A 17,853-nucleotide genomic window follows, 5' to 3' on the forward strand; every position below is an offset into this window, starting at 1 on the left:
GCAATAATGTCGTAAGTCGAACTTGCAAAGGAAGACACATAGATGATTAGTTACAGCGCCAGACGGCTGTTAATTGTAATGACGGTGTAATTGACGTAGTCATTCCGCAGTATAGAGTTGGCATTTTAAAATAAACGTTTAGTGCATAATATTTTCTTAACATAAAACTTTTATTTTATGCGAAACGTTTTTAACTTTCATTTCAGTATTTTAAACCTTTATGGGACGTCGTAAAAACACTTACTAATAAGTTAAACTTAACAAAGGTTGTTATTGACGAACCCTTGCATTTCACCATTAACAATGTATAAAGCTGGAATCAGCGCGTGTTGGCAAATATTTTGAGACGAATTGTCCTTTTGTCGATTTGCTTTCAACCCGTAAATTTTACTGCAAAATTTAAAGTTGAAATTTTAGCTGTGAAAAAGTTTATGAGCCGCCAAACACTCCTAACAAAGCTTAACGATCGGGCTGTTTATGACTGTATTTAACAGCATCTTACAATCTACACGTCCGTTGCGTCCTTTAACTATTGTTCTATTATAACGTTGCACAAAAAAAAATAACGGTTATATTTTGGTCAAGAGACATTGATAGCTTCGTTTGTATAAAATTATTTGTTATTGATCTGTCGGCAAATACTTTGTTACGTTTTATGAGTTTATACAAATTAATAATGTTGATAACATTTATCTACAAAACATGTTGTTTTCTTATGAAATAAAACTTTTCCTTACTTAAATCTAGAAATTATTCATATGACTATATTTTTAATTAGATCACGTATATATAAATTTCAATCAAAAAAGAACAAGATTCGAAAATACACGGAAAATACAAGAATTTTTACATTTATAACTATATATACTTACTTATAAAGAAGAAACATTTTATATTTTTATAATTATGATAACGTTTCTTACGATTACTCTCAGAAAAATTGAATCAATTACGTTGTCGAATATTAAGCTTATTTAATTATTTATAAAACAAAAAAATATTAATTCTATATTCAGAGAAATTTGTAAATTTATTATGTTATATGTAGGTGTACCAGTAGTATAGTTTATATAAATAAATTTATTATCAGTTGAGTAGAAAGTGTAACAAACAAATAAACAAACTCATTTTTGCATTTATAATATTACTTAGGATGCCTTCTTTAGAAAGTCTTTTGATTGGGAATATATAGATAGATTAGTCGAGATGGCCCAGTGGTAAGAACGCGTGAATCTTAACCGATGAACGTGGGTTCAAACCCGGACAAGCACCTCTGAATTTACATGTGCTTAATTTCTATTTATAATTCATCTCGTGCTTTTCGGTGAAGGAAAACATCGTGAGGAAACCTGCATGTGTCTAATTTCATCGAAATTCTGCCACATGTGTATTCTACCAACCCGCACTGGAGCAGCGTGGTGGAATAAGCTCCAAACCTTGCAGTGGGACATTTACAGGCTGTTACTGTAGATAGATTTGGACTGTGTGGTTCTCCATTTTTATACTATTATATATTTAGGTCAAGAAATAATAACTATCTCATATCAACTGATTTATTTATTTATTGAACAACACAAACAACCAAATAACAATAAAATTATGGCGCTGCAAAAAACCACGAAAGTTTGAGTGCCTTTCCATCGACAGACTACGTACGTCTAAACTACAATTATAGTATACATTACAATTTTATCTCTATTTGTCTCTATATAAGAAATTAAATAAAAATAGGTCGTTATAATTTAATGATAAAAGTAGTTTAAAAATGTACAGGGCTAAAACAATGATAAGTAAATGTTATCGAACAATATTTCAAATGCTAATATTACAATACATAGTTTCGGGTTTTTCCCGTTTGTTCAAATTAATATTTAATAGAACAGAGTAAATGGATACAATAAAAAATAACGGACTTTTTTTTCGTTTTTAACATTGATCCCGTTTTACCGCTACGACTGACTTGAACAATAAAATTGCTCCATTTTAAATGTTTGACTATTCATAATTTATATAGAGCAGATTGTAAAAAATCTTTTGAATGCTTAAAACAAGACACTTTTTTAATCTATTTTTTGACTGATGTTTTTATATTTGACTGAGTTTTATTTAGAAACACATTGTACATGTTATTATTAAAGACCTACTAAAGATTTACTGGTGGTAGGGCTTTGTGCAAGCTCGTCTGGGTAGGTACCACCCACTCATCAGATATTCTACCGCAAAACAGCAATACTTGTTGTGTTCCGGTTTGGAGGGTGAGTGAGCCAGTGTAATTACAGGCACAAGGGACATAAAATCTTAGTCCCCAAGGTTGGTGGCGCATTGGCTATAAGCGATGGTTGACATTTCTTACAATGCCAATGTCTAAGGGCGTTTGGTGACCACTTACCATCAGGTGGCCCATATGCTCGTCCACCTTCCTATTCTATAAAAAAAAAAAAGACCAAAAAATATCGAATGAAAATAAAAATTAAATTTGAATTTGATAATTATTTTATTTAAATGCTTATGTGATAATTTATATGTTTATGTTTATGAGTTCATCACCATTTTAAACGAATTATTTATTATAATTGATGGTTTTTGCTTAAACTTGAAAAAAAATATACATACACCCGTTTTCAGATTTTCGAAAGCTTAGGAAGTAAGGCATAATTATTTAATATTCATATAAATATATGCAAATATTTTTTTCATTTTAATATTGCAATAAAAATGTTATAAATCAAAGTCTTTAATTAATAATATTAAAATTATAATCGAATTTAATATTTTCTTGAAGATTCAGTAATAACATTTTTGTATTTTTACTAGTTAGTATAGGATATAGATATACAAGTATCATCTTTATGTTATAAATGTATCTGTTTCACAACATTCCCGTTTTATTGTAATTTATTCAGTACAATTGTCGTTGCGGTGTTTCAAAAGTATTTTTTTCTTGACATGTCTCGGCGTCAGGTCTGAAGCTAATGACTGTCTTCGTTACATTGTATTCGACGACAAGCGCTTCGCTTCGGTTCGTAGCACTACCTACCTCTCACATTGACTGTTTATTTATCTCCAATTTATTCAGTTACAGTGGTTGTGTGGTATTTCATAGAATTTTAAAATAAACCCTTTTGTGTCTCAGTCTTTTATTGCCACCGAGACCAAAACGATTTGACGTATACAATGACAGGGGTAACTCTATTCTGATTTAGTAAAAATATACCGCGAAGCCCACAAAATAACACATTATATTAGTTACGGTGGAGAAAGCTTTCTAAGAAGGTTTTTTTTGTTTAAGTAATTATTAGTATGAGAAGGAACACTATTAGTTTTGCTGCATTGTACATATATAACGCCTTAATCATATAAGTACTATATTTTCTATGATATCATTAAATTAATTTATTGCACATTTCACCAGCACAATGGCTGAACTATGCAATTTTCTCCTATTGTTTACTATCATCTTTTTTAATATTTAAAACAGAGCCTAGGAAATCCAATTAAATATAAAATATAGGTTGTGGTTATTTTTTACAGTTAATGTCTATGAAAATATTAATTACGGCTGTAATAGTCAATTACACATTGGTGCAATAGCTTACACATTGGTAGTGACAGTATCTGTTTGAAGTTGAAAAAAATGCTTATAATATCATAATTTTTAGAACGTAGAAGAGACTGAAAATTATCGGATTTACAAAACATATACTTTACATATTTACTACTATACATAAATATATTTTATAGTATTTATATATATTCATTGTAATCTTTATAAAGATGTGGTATAATAATATTTTATATACCCCTGACTGACTTATTACGATATCTCCGATACTATTAAGTTCGATCGACTTGAAATTTAGTAAAGGTAGTCCATCGTTTCGCAATGTAGACGCTCACTAAGAACGGATTTTGCGCAAATCCTATGTAAAATAAAATTTTCATCATCTGAAATCTGCAATATAAGTTTTAAATTTTTTAAATTTAGTGAAATTTTAAAAATTAAGAGGGAGGACTTTACTTTGCATGAATTTTACTTGAACAAAAGACTAGGGGGAGCTAGTATAATTATATATGACAAAATTCATATAAACTTTCACGAAGTTTTAAAGTTTTCTTTAAAATAGTTATATATTCTCGATACTATTTTCAAAGCATATTTATGTACAGTAGTACCTGTAGTGGGCAAAACAACTAACAGAATACTGTACTTCGAATACGACCTTTTTGTAGAATGCCATAAACAAGTTTAAAATGGAGCACCGTTTCAAAATTCATTTACTTAAAAACAAAATACAATGATTATAAGGAAAAAAACATTTGGACCGTTAAATTGTAACATTTTTTATAATACAACGGTGGTTAATTTTCTAAGAATTTTTTACAGTTGTTTTAAGTTTGTGACATTATGAATTTTAAAACATTCAAACCATTGATCAATGCGGCATACAATAAGCACGAGGCAAATAATAACATTTCGCAAATTTTTTCTTTAATTTATTCTTACTAATTTATTTATTTATCAACTTACATTAAGTATCATATTGAAACAAATGATATAATATATACAGTAAAACCAGCTTGATGACATTTTTCCTTTTGTTGTAATGAACGGTCAGCAGATAAATAAGTAATTAAAAACTTTGTTTTTATTTTTTTACGTATGCGTTTAATATTATTAATTAATATATTTTAAAGTTTATCAATGATGAATTCTTCAACTCAGCCGATTTAATAGAGAAAATAATCTAAAATAGCGTCGCTTATTATTCTGTATAGCTGACACCCTATTGCTTATCTGTTTTATTTCGAATTTCGTCACTGTGTGTATTACACTACTACACACGCAATAACGTTTCTAGCTGTTTTATCTGTACCTGTATATAAAAAAGTCGAGATGGCCCAGTGGTAAGAACGCGTGAATCTTAACCGATGAACGTGACCTCCACCTCTGAATTTTCATGTGCTTAATTTCTGTTTATAATTTATCTCGTGCTTTTCGGTGAAGGAAAACATCGTGAGGAATCCTGCATGTGTCTAATTTCATCGAAATTCTGCCACATGTGTATTCCGCCAACCTGCATTGGAGCAGCGTGGTGGAATAAGCTCCAAACCTTCTCGCCAAAAAGGGAGAGGAGGCCTTAGCCCAGCAGTGGGACATTAACAGGCTGTTACTGGTTACTGGTATATAAAATATATATTATAATCGTACAGTTCGTGTATGGAATTATATATTACTAAAAAAATATCCGGATAAATGGTCAACTTAAGAAATATGATGGTCCTTCTCTGGCATGTAATGGGCTGTGTTCTGATTCTGAACAACGTTTGCATATTATTATGCAAAGCGTCTGTCTAGAGAGCAGACTTTGAACTTTGAAGTTCGCCGCGCGGGCAAGGAGCAAACTACTAAGGGGCAAACAAAGCTAGAGTCTGCGGTGGCGTCAAGTGATGTCAGCATTTGAGTATATTTAAATTAGGCGTCTTACACAGGCGCTGCTTTTTTGTTTTTATAACTGTGTTTGAGTTTGGTAAATTTATTAACAATATTTTAAAATATTTTGTAAATGTAAATGCCACTTTCATATTTTATAATTATTTAGATATTATGTAAATATGTTAATATATAAGAAAATATTATGAGCTTTTTTATAGATAAATATTTATTTTTTAAACAATCATGACATATGTCCCTTGTCGTGCTCAAACAACCTAACCGGGCACGCGACTGCAACACGCAGGTCGTACGCGTGCCCTCGCCGATAGCTGCCGACTCGCGCCAGTCGTGCAGCGTGCCAGTCGTGCGACGGCTAGCGCGAGCGATACACGCGTCGCAAGACGATATGCTGTGACAGTTCACACGATACGCGTGTTTAGTGATTGTTCGTAATGGTGACGGGCATCGGCAGCCCCCAGCAAGGGGTGTCCAACGTGGCTATGAGCCCTACTGGAATGCATGAGCAGAAGAAAACTGGAGATAATAGACGAGTAAGTGTTTCTTTTTATTTATTGATATTATTTTTAATATACTGTAATTTTGAATACTATGTTATTCGTAAGTCTGGTATTTTTTTATGTAAAGCTATTCTATTTTTTGATTCGATGTATATAAACCCCTAAAACTAAATGGTGATGTTCGTTGTATGTCACGAAGAAATTATTTTTATTCTTATACTTACAAATTATTATAACTTTTCATGGATTCGTTTATGGCGATATGAAAGAGTTCAACGCGTAAATTCAATAACATTTACGTACTTTAAACCCGAAAGTGTATCGTGTTAAATTTTAATATTTTTGACTTTATTTGATTCTTAATTTTTCTTTTCTTCATATATTATTTTCTATTTTCTTTACGTAGGTACTATTTTCTAAATCAAAGAACAATACAATATATCTTTACTGCTAACATCTACAAATTATAGTATAAGAAATTGTTTTATAAATATGTACTAATTTGTATAATATAGTACTAGTGTATGAAAAATACCATTACAAACTGTAATAAACATTCTCAAGACTACACTAAAATGTACAAACAATTTATATCTTGAAAACATGGTAATAGAACCATTTAACCATCATGCAAACATGCAACAAATACTCAGCAATTTTTTTATAAATGTAAACCATTTAAAGGTATTTAGTTAAAACTACAGTTAAATTGTTAAAAGGAAAATGATCTTTTAATTAGCCAAGAAATGAGTTATTAAAATTATTTTACAAAATCACCAATGAAACTGTCTAAACAAATTTTGTACGTATTTGCTACGTATGTATTTAATTTCATACAGCATTATTTATTTTACGTTTATGTCCACACGCTTCTGTTTAGCAAGTCGATGTAAACTGCGCAAAGCGAAACGTCACGATTGCCGAAGAATTATTCCACGACTCCTTTAAACCTTCTTGTTTAAGTAAAATACAAAACATCTATTGTTTGTATTTCGAATATTATCTGTTATGACATTATTAAATTATAGTGATTTGTGACAATATCAAATCGGTTGGCTTCTGTTTGCAAATCTACGTAAATAGCAAAAAGCGAAGACTCACGTTTATCGCGTGTTGTCTTTATCTGTGGCTTAAAATAAATTATACTTTTTTTTCCACTGTTAATACATAGACAATAATGACAATACATAGTTAATCAAGAGATGTAGAACTCGATTGTGAAATGTCCGAATGTGATAATAAAGACACAGTCAATTTCATTTCCTGATATTTTTTTATAATTGTTACTTGTTTTTTCATTTTGCCATGCAATTTTGCATCCAGTCTCAAATTTAAAAAAATGTGTGCTATGAGGATTATTTATCTGTAAGTAGAATTATAGTTAAGTCAGTTTAGGTATCAAAGAGTAAAGTCATAGTAAGAAATTACGCAGGCGCTGAGTCAAAGTAAGTGGGCGGCATGGGCTTCCGTGGGCTAATTATCGTGGGAACGTGTCCCACGCAACACACTCGATGATATTCGTTCGCGTCTCATCAGACTACATATATTCCTATATTTTAAATGCAACTGCTTACAATGATGAATGATATAAAGACGATGCGTGACTGTCCATTGTCAATACTGTAACCGATTTGCTTCTTTTATTATGTATTCTCGATAGAAGGTTCAAAGTAAAAAATATATATTACAACTGCTTTAATGATTAAATATTTAAAAAGGTTAATTATCTTCAATATAAATGAGAAAAATAATATTTATTACAAACGATTTTACTTAAATCGCTACATTTCACTTGAGTTAAATGATATAATCAAATCTACATAATATAGGTTATTAGAGATGCAATTACAAGACGGTACTTCACTAATAAATCAAGAACGCTACATTAAGTACTATACCTGTACAATATATGGTATTATAACAATCGGACGGCGACGAGGGTCGTAAACAAGACGCGTGTAGGAAGCTATTAGAGTAGGCGAACGATCTATCATCGTGCGATAAATATCATCTCAGCAAGATTAGACGGCGGGCGATGCGGCCGCTGCGCCTACGCGCCACTCTCCTGCGCCGCCTACAACGAACAAATGGCCACAGATTAAATTAAACGTTATCACTCACAATGCTTGTGATCGCATCACATTTGTTTAGAATATAATTTATATTTATTTGTATATCATTTGAATTTTTGATTTCAATATCAATTTATCATATGATGTCAAAATAATCACTCATCATATGTTACATCTTGTGTTGAGTTATATGTATATTGGCCTATTATAAATATTTTTACATGCCTAGTAGTTTAATGATGATATACTGAATTTTTTTAAACGCCAATGTATTTATTGTCACATCCATGTGTAGCGCATTGCAAGCGCGTGCCGGAAGCGGCGTCCGCTCCCACGCCTTGGCACGCGTCGGACCATCGCATGCCAGCGGCCAGCGCCGACTCACCCGCGCGTCCTGCCAACTAATGCGGTACATAGCTATTGCGTTCCGACGATGATATTTCGGGCCTTAGACGTTTATTAGTGCAATGTAATGGATGTGGTTTGGGGATTAGCTCAAGCTATTTAAGATAAGAAATGCACTACAATTTATATATATAAATTAGGTGTAATGTTCTACTTTGATAATAAATTTGAATAATATATATATATATTTAGTATTATAAACTATCAATTACTTATTTAAAATCCTTTAACCGATATTTGTTTTGATACAAAATATATTAAATATTACTTCGTTCCATACGACGTATCTCGATAATCTTTCGCTTATATAAATAATATACTTCTTACTGATATTTTATAAAACTATAGCTTAAGAAAAAGAAAAATGCCCGATATCATAGGGTATAATATAAACGGAAAATGTGTCACAGCGTCATAGGAGAGCACGCCCGCTAGACGCACGTGTGTCAGCGACGGGTGACGCGGCCGGCGCCTCGAACTAATTCCGTGCCGTTGGCGCGTTACGTAAACCCTACATTACTGTCTGAGACTGTTTCTTAACAGACGGACAACGTAAATATTCCTTGCACAGGTTTACGCTATTTTAATACGACTCATAAACATTAATATTATGTCGACAGTACAAACTCAATTCAGCCAAGCTTAATTACGGAATTGATAGCAAATTAATAAGAGGTAATTATTTTTAAAAAAAAAAATATGTAGTAATAATAAAATAAAATTCTCTTTTTGACAAAATAATCGTAATATTATATTTTGCAATACTAAAATTATTAAATATGGTACACTTAAAAGTCACTTACATTATGTGCCTGCTTGCTCTCCTGTTTACTATTTATTAAAACAAGTACGTCACTCCTACGCGAGAACGTGCAAGGAAGTAGATAACAAAGGCGATACTTGATAGTGCGGGCGTGTACTGCCTTACCGCCGTATCGGGCGAGAGGCGCGAGCGCCACGTGCCGCCTCCACATCCCGCAATTTGAAAAACAGGGCTGGCACTTGTCAATTAATGATAAATCTATAGTAATTATTTAACTAAATTTAAGATCAAGATAAAATATGCTTAATGCTTTTTGTTATAGGTTCAGTGTCAATATTGTAAAAATGTTATCGATGTTTTCGTATTAGTTATTTTAAAAACGAAAAATGCAAAATAATATAGATATTCGTTATTATTTTGCTTCATAAGTGTTTTCCGAGTGAACTCAACAGTTTTTCCTTGTTTATTTAACGTGTCAGATAATTATTTTCCTGAACCTATTTTATACAGAAATGTATTATTATAAAGAGCCTAACGCGAGACGGCTATAAACACGCGGCAGAAAAACCAATATAAGTGCGCTTGTAGATACACTGGCCTCCAAAAAAATCGACCCACCTACATTTTTTGTAAAAAAGCTATCGTATGGTTTAAAACTACCACATATTTATATTTTTAAGATTGATAATGAAAAAATGCAATTGTAGGATTGTACAAAAACAGAAATAGTGCGCAAAAAATAGGTTTTTAGGTAAATATGTGACAAAACACGAAAACACAAAATTTTACGCAATTTTATTTTTTTGTGTACAAAACGATTATGCCGTTTGTTTTTAAATTTGGGTGCCTAAATCTTACTTTAATAGGGAGTGTTTCCTCCTCTTGACCTAATCACTGCCTGCATACGCCTATTAAGTGACCTGATTAGCTTTTTAATGTCTTCCTGTGGGGTCCGTTGCCATTCTTCAGTTAGGGCAGCTTCCAGTTGATTCAGGGTTTCTGGAATTGGATTTCGTGCTCGAACCGTACGTTTTAGCTGGTCCCAGAGGTGCTCTATCGGGTTTAAGTCCGGACTATTGGCTGGCCACTGCATAACTGGAATTTCGACTTCCCTGAGATAGTCTTTAACAATTCTAGCGACGTGAGGTCGTGCGTTGTCGTGCATAAGTTGGAAATTATCCCCAATATATCCAGCGTAAGGCATCACATGAGGCTCCAGAATGTCCGTTGTAAGTTTCAGCATTAACAGCACGATTACGGAAAAAAACCAGCTCTGTGCGTCCCGTCAAAGAAATACCTCCCCAAAACATTGTAGAGCCTCCACCAAATCGGACTGTTTCTCGAATGCAACACTGAGAGTAGCGTTCTTCTGGCCTTCGCATGACGTTACGTCGTCCATCAGAGCCTACTAGAGACATTCGGCTTTCATCACTGAACAATACTGTCTCCCATTGGTCCAGTGTCCAATCGACGTGCTGCCTAGCAAATTGTAGTCTTGCTTGTCGATGGGATGCTGTGAGTTTTGGTCCTGTTGCTGGCTTGTGAGGGGTTAAGTTTTGCTCTCGAAGTCTTCTTCTTACAGTATTTTCACTCACAGACACTCCACGACTTTCTCGGAGTCTACCTTGAACGTCAACAGCCGAAAGATGTCGGTTTCTTAAAGACGTCAAACCAATAAAACGGTCATCGGTCGGGTTCGTGACACGCCCCCTGCCAGATCCTGGTCTCCGGCGATACTCCCCAGTCTCCAAGTAGCGTTTGTACACTCTTCGCATCGCTGAACGACTTAATTTTAGTGTTCTAGCCACATTTCGCTGACTTAACCCCTCATGAATAAGAGCTACGACTTGAGCAGCTTCTGCTTCAGTAGTATCCATTTTTTATGTTTAAACTTATTAAAATTATTGTTTCAACAAAGTTTCATACACTTAATCAATAATAAACATCGAACCGAGATGATTCCGCGTTAAGAACTGGAAATAAACTAACCATGCACTTTGTGCACAAAGTAACGTTTTCTTATCAATACTTTAAAAATATTCCAAATATCCTCAATAACACTTACAACTCCTCCAAATCAATATCAAGTGGGTAATAAAATGTTAAACGTATGTCCCATAAGTAAAACAATCCACCTAGGTCGTCGCATAGTTAAGATAACAACTTTGTAAGTAAAAAAATACGGGTGGGTCGATTTTTTTGGCGGCCAGTGTACAATAGTGACGTATTCAAATGTGGCAACTATAAACACATGCTATTTCTAAAAGCTGTCCGTCATTCGACTCCTTTATTTGTTCTTTACAAACACGAGTTAGAACAAGGCACCCCGTTTTGCTAATCCTTATTGTATTCAAAATTGCATTGTCCTGTCAACTCCATATACAAACATGACTTAAGGCAAGATAAGAAGAGCTAGCACTTGCATACCGACATCACATTCGCTCTATACTGAGGATAGATAAAAATAACTAGAATAACTTCATAGACTTTTAGGTCTTTACGCAAACTCAAAAAGTTAATACATTACAACCAATACAAACATCAGAAAAGAGGTGCCCCGAGTCGTTGAATGGATTGCCGTCGCTTCACGATATTTTAATGTATGTATCTGTAATGTCATTTTGTTTTTTCTTAAAAAAAAAAAGGAATTTTGGATAATATAATAATTATACTGGTGGTAGAGCTTTGTGCAAGCTCGTCTGGGTAGGTACCACCCACTCATCAGATATTCTACCGCAAAACAGCAGTACTTGTTATTGTTGTGTTCCGGTTTGAAGGATGAGTGAGCCAGTGTAATTACAGGCACTAGGGACATAAAATCTTAGTTCCCAAGGTTGGTGGCGCATTGGCTATGTAAGCGATGGTTGAAATTTCTTACAATGCCAATGTCTAAGGGCGTTTGGTGACCACTTACCATCAGGTGGCCCATATGCTCGTCCGCCTTCCTATTTTATAAAAAAAAAAAAAAATAATATTCTACCGCAAAACAGCAGTACTTGTTATTGTTGTGTTCCGGTTTGAAGGTTGAGTGAGCCAGTGTAATTACAGGCACAAGGGACATAAAATCTTAGTTCCCAAGGTTGGTGGCGCATTGGCTATATAAGCGATGGTTGACATTTCTTACAATACCAATGTCTAAGGGCGTTTGGTGACCACTTACCATCAGGTGGCCTTCCTATTCTATAAAAAAAAAAAAATAATAATATAGAATGCTCATTCTATGTACATTGCACCCATTATGGCTATACGTCAGAGTAATCTATTTTAAATTAGTTTGTTAAGTGTTAGTGTTAAATTAATTAATTTGAATTTTATTTAATTAAAATAGATAATGATTACTAGTATATGATACAAAATGTTAATTATTCTTGCTTAAAACCTGCCAATTTTGTTTATGTTAAAATTAATTGTGGTTTTGTTTTATTTGTATAAATATGTACTTATTTATTTGAATACATGACCGTTGAATAAATACGAGTAGGTATTACTTGGCAGTATTAAGATAAACGCACATTTCATTTAAATTGCTCATTGAAGTATCAACTGATAACAAACCTGACATTAATAAAACGTGATCGTCCGCGCATCGGAGGTCGGCTACCAATGTTATCTGCAACTCTGTCTTCTTATAAAACGTCATTTGCTATAATCGATATGGCTGTGAAAAACTACATAATCTCGATTTGAGTATCAAAAATAGTTGTATAAAATAATTCTGTTTCGTATTTTATTTTTTGCTTGTAATGTTGTAATTTACATTTACATTATTTGATTATAGGTATACTGTTCAATCAGTAATTGCAAAGTTAACGATTCAATAACCCTTTGGGATAATCAACATGCTCACTATAATCACACTTCGAGTAAATACTCGTTACAGTCAGTTGATCATTTATATTGCCTTAATATGTAGAGGGAAGGCTTGGTAGCTAGTCATATAAACGCCTACCGTATTTCTGATTGTCATTTTTTACCCTTCACATTATTATATTAGGTGGTATTGATTTAGGGCGAAAAACGAAAAAGAAGTATACTGAAAACTATGTTGTCATTGAAACTATGAACTCATATAAGCGTGTGCTAAAAAGGTTGATAATCTTAAACACACAATCACGATGACGAGTTGATAGGTCTTTATATTATCAATCGTCATTATAATGTACACAAAGATGACAGGTGGAATATCAAAGCCTTGTACACTCAGCGCATACGAACACGAAGATAGTCAAACATGAGTCACGTGTCGCGCGTGACCCGGCGTCACGTCCGCGCCAATCACGGCCTTCACCTTGAGTTGCGCACGCGCTTATTATTCTAGATTAATGGACGCTTTTGTCACGCGTTTTTCTTTAACTTTACTGCTGAGTTACACTGATAATGGCTTATGGCTAAATTTTGGTGGTTTTCTTTTTAACACAAAAATATATATCTACTATTTAAATTTTAAAATAAAATTGAATAATACACAATAATATAGAAATAGATAATAGCCAGCGGTTATTTAGTGAAATATAAAAAAATGAACACCAGCTTACACCTAGTATAGAGATGTTCCTTTAACCTTTAAGAAATGTACTTTTATGATTAATTTTTTGTAATAAATTTATCTCCAGATGCATCATGCTAATATTTATCATTGTTGCAGAGTAATAAACCTATAATGGAGAAGCGACGTCGGGCGCGCATCAACAACTGCTTAAACGAACTGAAAGCACTTACCCTTGACGCGATGAAAAAAGATGTAAGTATTTTTTATAATTATCATATAAATATATCGATATGAGAGTAACGAATCGTAAAATACATTATAATATACAATATTATTAAAAAAACCGTTGTTACATTATTTTATATCAAAACTAAATGACTATTTTAAGTTTGAATCGGTGTTTACTGATCTGTGGAACAGTATAAGATTTGCTTAATTATATTGTTATAATTTTTTTGTTTAGTCTCCTAGGTTAATTCTATTAATCAAATATATTGCACTATTGTAAAAAAAATGTCATTGTTTCAGCCGGCTCGCCATTCTAAACTAGAAAAGGCGGACATATTAGAAATGACAGTAAAATATTTGGAGGGTCTTCGTTCTGAAGGTGCTGGTTCACCGGATAGATTTAAGGCAGGCTATAGACACTGCTTATCCGAAGTCGCTAAATTTCCTGGTTTAGATTCGGGATTGAAAAAACGCCTTGTACGACATCTCGAAGGATGTGTGGCTACTTCCGGTACTAGACCATTTGCGGCGCCGACGCCCCCGTCGGATACAGAGGATGCAGTTGTTCCTCCTCAACATTCTACTATATTTATTTCGGGTAAGCATATTTTATTGAAATTAATTGAAACTTAAATCTCGACTATGATGTAAATAGAGAGCAAGAGCACATTTAATTAAGTATATTATTGTTACTGTTTGTAGAATATGATAAATTATAAATTATTAATATTGACTCTAATTTATTTTCATTTCCAACGTTGATAAAAGAGATAATATTTTAAAAAAATACAAGTTTCATTAATGCTTCATTTACAGCTGGTCCTGGTTCTGGAGTTCGACTTGTACCAACGAGATTATCAAACGGGGACATTGCTCTCGTTTTGCCAGCTGGAGTAAGTGCGAGTACAATTGGTGCCGTTCCAACACTCGTACCTCTTTCCCCTCGCGATGCTTCTTCATCGTCATCAGAACCTAGATGTTACTCCCCAGCCAGCTCCGGCTGGGGAACACCTCCTCCCCCATCAGAGGAACCAGCTCCCCTCGCCTTGGTCACTAGACGACAACCCCAAGAGGATAAACCCTGGCGACCTTGGTGACACTCCATTCCCGGTTTATTTATAATCTGTGATATTTGTTTGTAATTATATGATACAGATTATGTATGAGTGATAGATTATACAAGTTCCTATATATATATTTTAGAGATTATATCTAGTTTTACATTGTTCGCTTGGTCAGTACTTGTTCTGTGTTATAACACTAGGTTTTATTAAGCGTTGGTTAAATTAATAAGCCATTTAACTAACAAATAATTCTAGTTATAGTCTTCCTTGTATATTATACTAGATTAAGAACAATTGTAAATTTTAAATGACATCTAAGGCAGTATTTCATAAAAGGGACGATTGTCCAATATAACTAACAGAATTAAATATATTTTTTAATTTCATTTTAGCAGTTAGTGCCATTTAAATGCATAATACATAATTGTTTTGTACGATATTACTAGGGTTTATTATTTCTATTCATAAAAATGTTTGTACTGTAGAAAATATAATTCTTTTAAACCTTTGATTGAATAATACAATATTATGTGTTATCTGTGTTTAATTATTAATGAAATAATTTAATTTAAAATGATAGAATTCTTTGTGCCTTATACAGCAAAATCGGATAGTCTTCCAACTTATATTAAGCATGTGTGATGCGTGTTATATGTATATATGGAACGTTAGATACGAATAAATGAATAATATAACACTTATAATTTCATTAAATAAACAAATATTTCGTTACCAAACTTATGATAATAATGTCTTCCATTTTAGTTACCGATTCAGACAGTTGTACAAATCAATTCACATGACTTTTAAGGACAATATCTGACAATAATCTTGAAATTGTAATTTGCAAATATTTATACGTAAATATAATATTATGTTTTGAATGTAGTTTCCTATAATTAATAATAAGTTTTTTAATATGTAAATAAGATTTCTGTGTAAAAACTAAGTTATAGACAAAAATGTTAATGTGAAGTGATATTATTTAAACTTAAGATAATTTACCTAAAAGACATATGCCATTTTATGTACAAATAAATATCAAAACAATTACAACGACTTTTATTTAAATTCAGTAAAAATGCAAAAGCAATGCAAATATCAAGTTAATAAGCAAACTGCTTCCAAAAGATGTAGAGAAGAGAATACGACAAATAAAATTGATCTATATAAACTCATTTTATTCATTAAAAAATCTTCGTAAATTTGAGTGTCAGGTTACCGTATTTATTCTTAATTAAAAATCAACTTAACTTTATTCCCAAATTATAATGATAATTAAATTTAATACATGAATACATACAACTGATTTCGATAACATGTCTACGTTAAAAATAAAAAGCATGAGTAACAAATAATTACAATTTATCGACATAAAATACTGACAAAACCAAGCGGGCAGTTGGGGTGGTCGGACTAATTCGTCAACAGACGTTAAATTATATCTGTTTGTTTGCACTGTCCCGACACTAATAGCAGGCTATCGAAAAATTATTGCGGGAACAGCAATTTACGGAGCAGCAACTACAGCTCTGGTAGAGTTATTATTTTCATGCAAACGTGCCACACAGGTAGCATTCCAAATTAATAGCCCTTAAACCTTTATTTGGATACGAAAATCATTCCATATAATCAAATGTTTGAACATCCTGTAACCTACCTGCCTGAATTCATTAAGGGAGTAGTAAATAGTAACAGATATAGAAATAATTCTACTCGTATAGAGTTACGTGGGGCTACATCGACATGAGTACTTTTTATAGACCAGAAACTGACGATTCACCGAGATTTAGATTCACTAAGATTTCACCCATTTTCACATGAATTACACTATTTATTTTGAGTCAGTTAATTCAAGATGTATATCTGAGGATTCGGATCTACCTGTAAAAATGAAAAATCATTTTATATTTTCTTAGTCTAGGAGATATTCTAACCTAATGATTCGTTTATCGTTTATATTCAGTCCGTATTTTAAAGTTTTGTTTGATAGAGATTTATTGAATTCTTAATAAATTTAGCACATGAACGACAAAATTTCAATAAAATCACAATTGCATACATACGGAATGCTTGCTTTCGGATAATAATACGCATATTACGTGTCCATTAAAATTCATGAGAATCATGTAATGAATACAGAATCGCTCTATAACGATCAGTGTCATAATTGAAATGTTATTTTTTTATATTTTTTTGGAACATCTGTCGAACCACCCAAGTGGACGCTAAATGCACCTCGCCGAAGTCTACCGTTTTTATGAGCAATTTTAAAATTCGTAATTTGTTATAATAGCGTATAATTTGAACGTATTAATTGTTCGAAATATCTGACACAATTGATCTCTTCTCGGTTGATGTTGCGAGCGGGACCAAGATAAGACTTTTTGTATTTGGTCAGAAATAACTTGGTAAGAAATCTGTACCTACCATGACTTTATTACCTATCATTCAAAAGGGAATGCATGTAGGCATCAAGTTGTATATAAATTGAAGTTGTCAAGCGAATCGGCGGCCCTCATGCGGCTCTGACTGACGGCTCCTCGTTACCGAAAGGTCGTTGCTTGCTCGATGTCATTCTTTTTTTTCTCTTTTGTTCGTATCGGTGATGGAGGCCAATTAATCAGTGTTATGACGCGTGACAAGACGTAATGAGCGCTCAGATTGGTCTTTCATGCAGGGAATACGAACTGTCCATAATGACACTAAGTTTCAAAGTTGTTCATTTCAACCACATTGTAACTACACAGTTGCAAGCTTAATGTAATGCTGAACATAAAATTGCAGTTCTCAATAATATAAATTACCAATGTTATACCAATGCAAAATTATACCAACATATGGACTTTTGTTACTTTGATTGGGATTTTTAACAATTAT

General features: G+C 32.9%; 1 protein-coding gene across 1 annotated transcript; it reads left to right on the plus strand.

Moving 5' to 3' along the window:
• Positions 1–5,785: 5,785 nt before the first annotated feature.
• On the plus strand, positions 5,786–16,029 carry LOC126773978 (protein hairy). Its single transcript, XM_050495248.1, has 4 exons — positions 5,786–5,985; positions 13,838–13,933; positions 14,210–14,507; positions 14,726–16,029. Exons 1-4 carry the CDS (start codon positions 5,887–5,889, stop codon positions 15,004–15,006), a joined length of 774 nt encoding a protein of 257 aa, XP_050351205.1. The 5' UTR covers positions 5,786–5,886; the 3' UTR covers positions 15,007–16,029.
• The last annotated feature ends 1,824 nt before the right edge of the window (positions 16,030–17,853 follow it).

Source organism: Nymphalis io, chromosome 15 (assembly GCF_905147045.1).
Source record: "Nymphalis io chromosome 15, ilAglIoxx1.1, whole genome shotgun sequence".
Classification (NCBI taxonomy): Eukaryota; Metazoa; Arthropoda; class Insecta; order Lepidoptera; family Nymphalidae; genus Nymphalis; species Nymphalis io.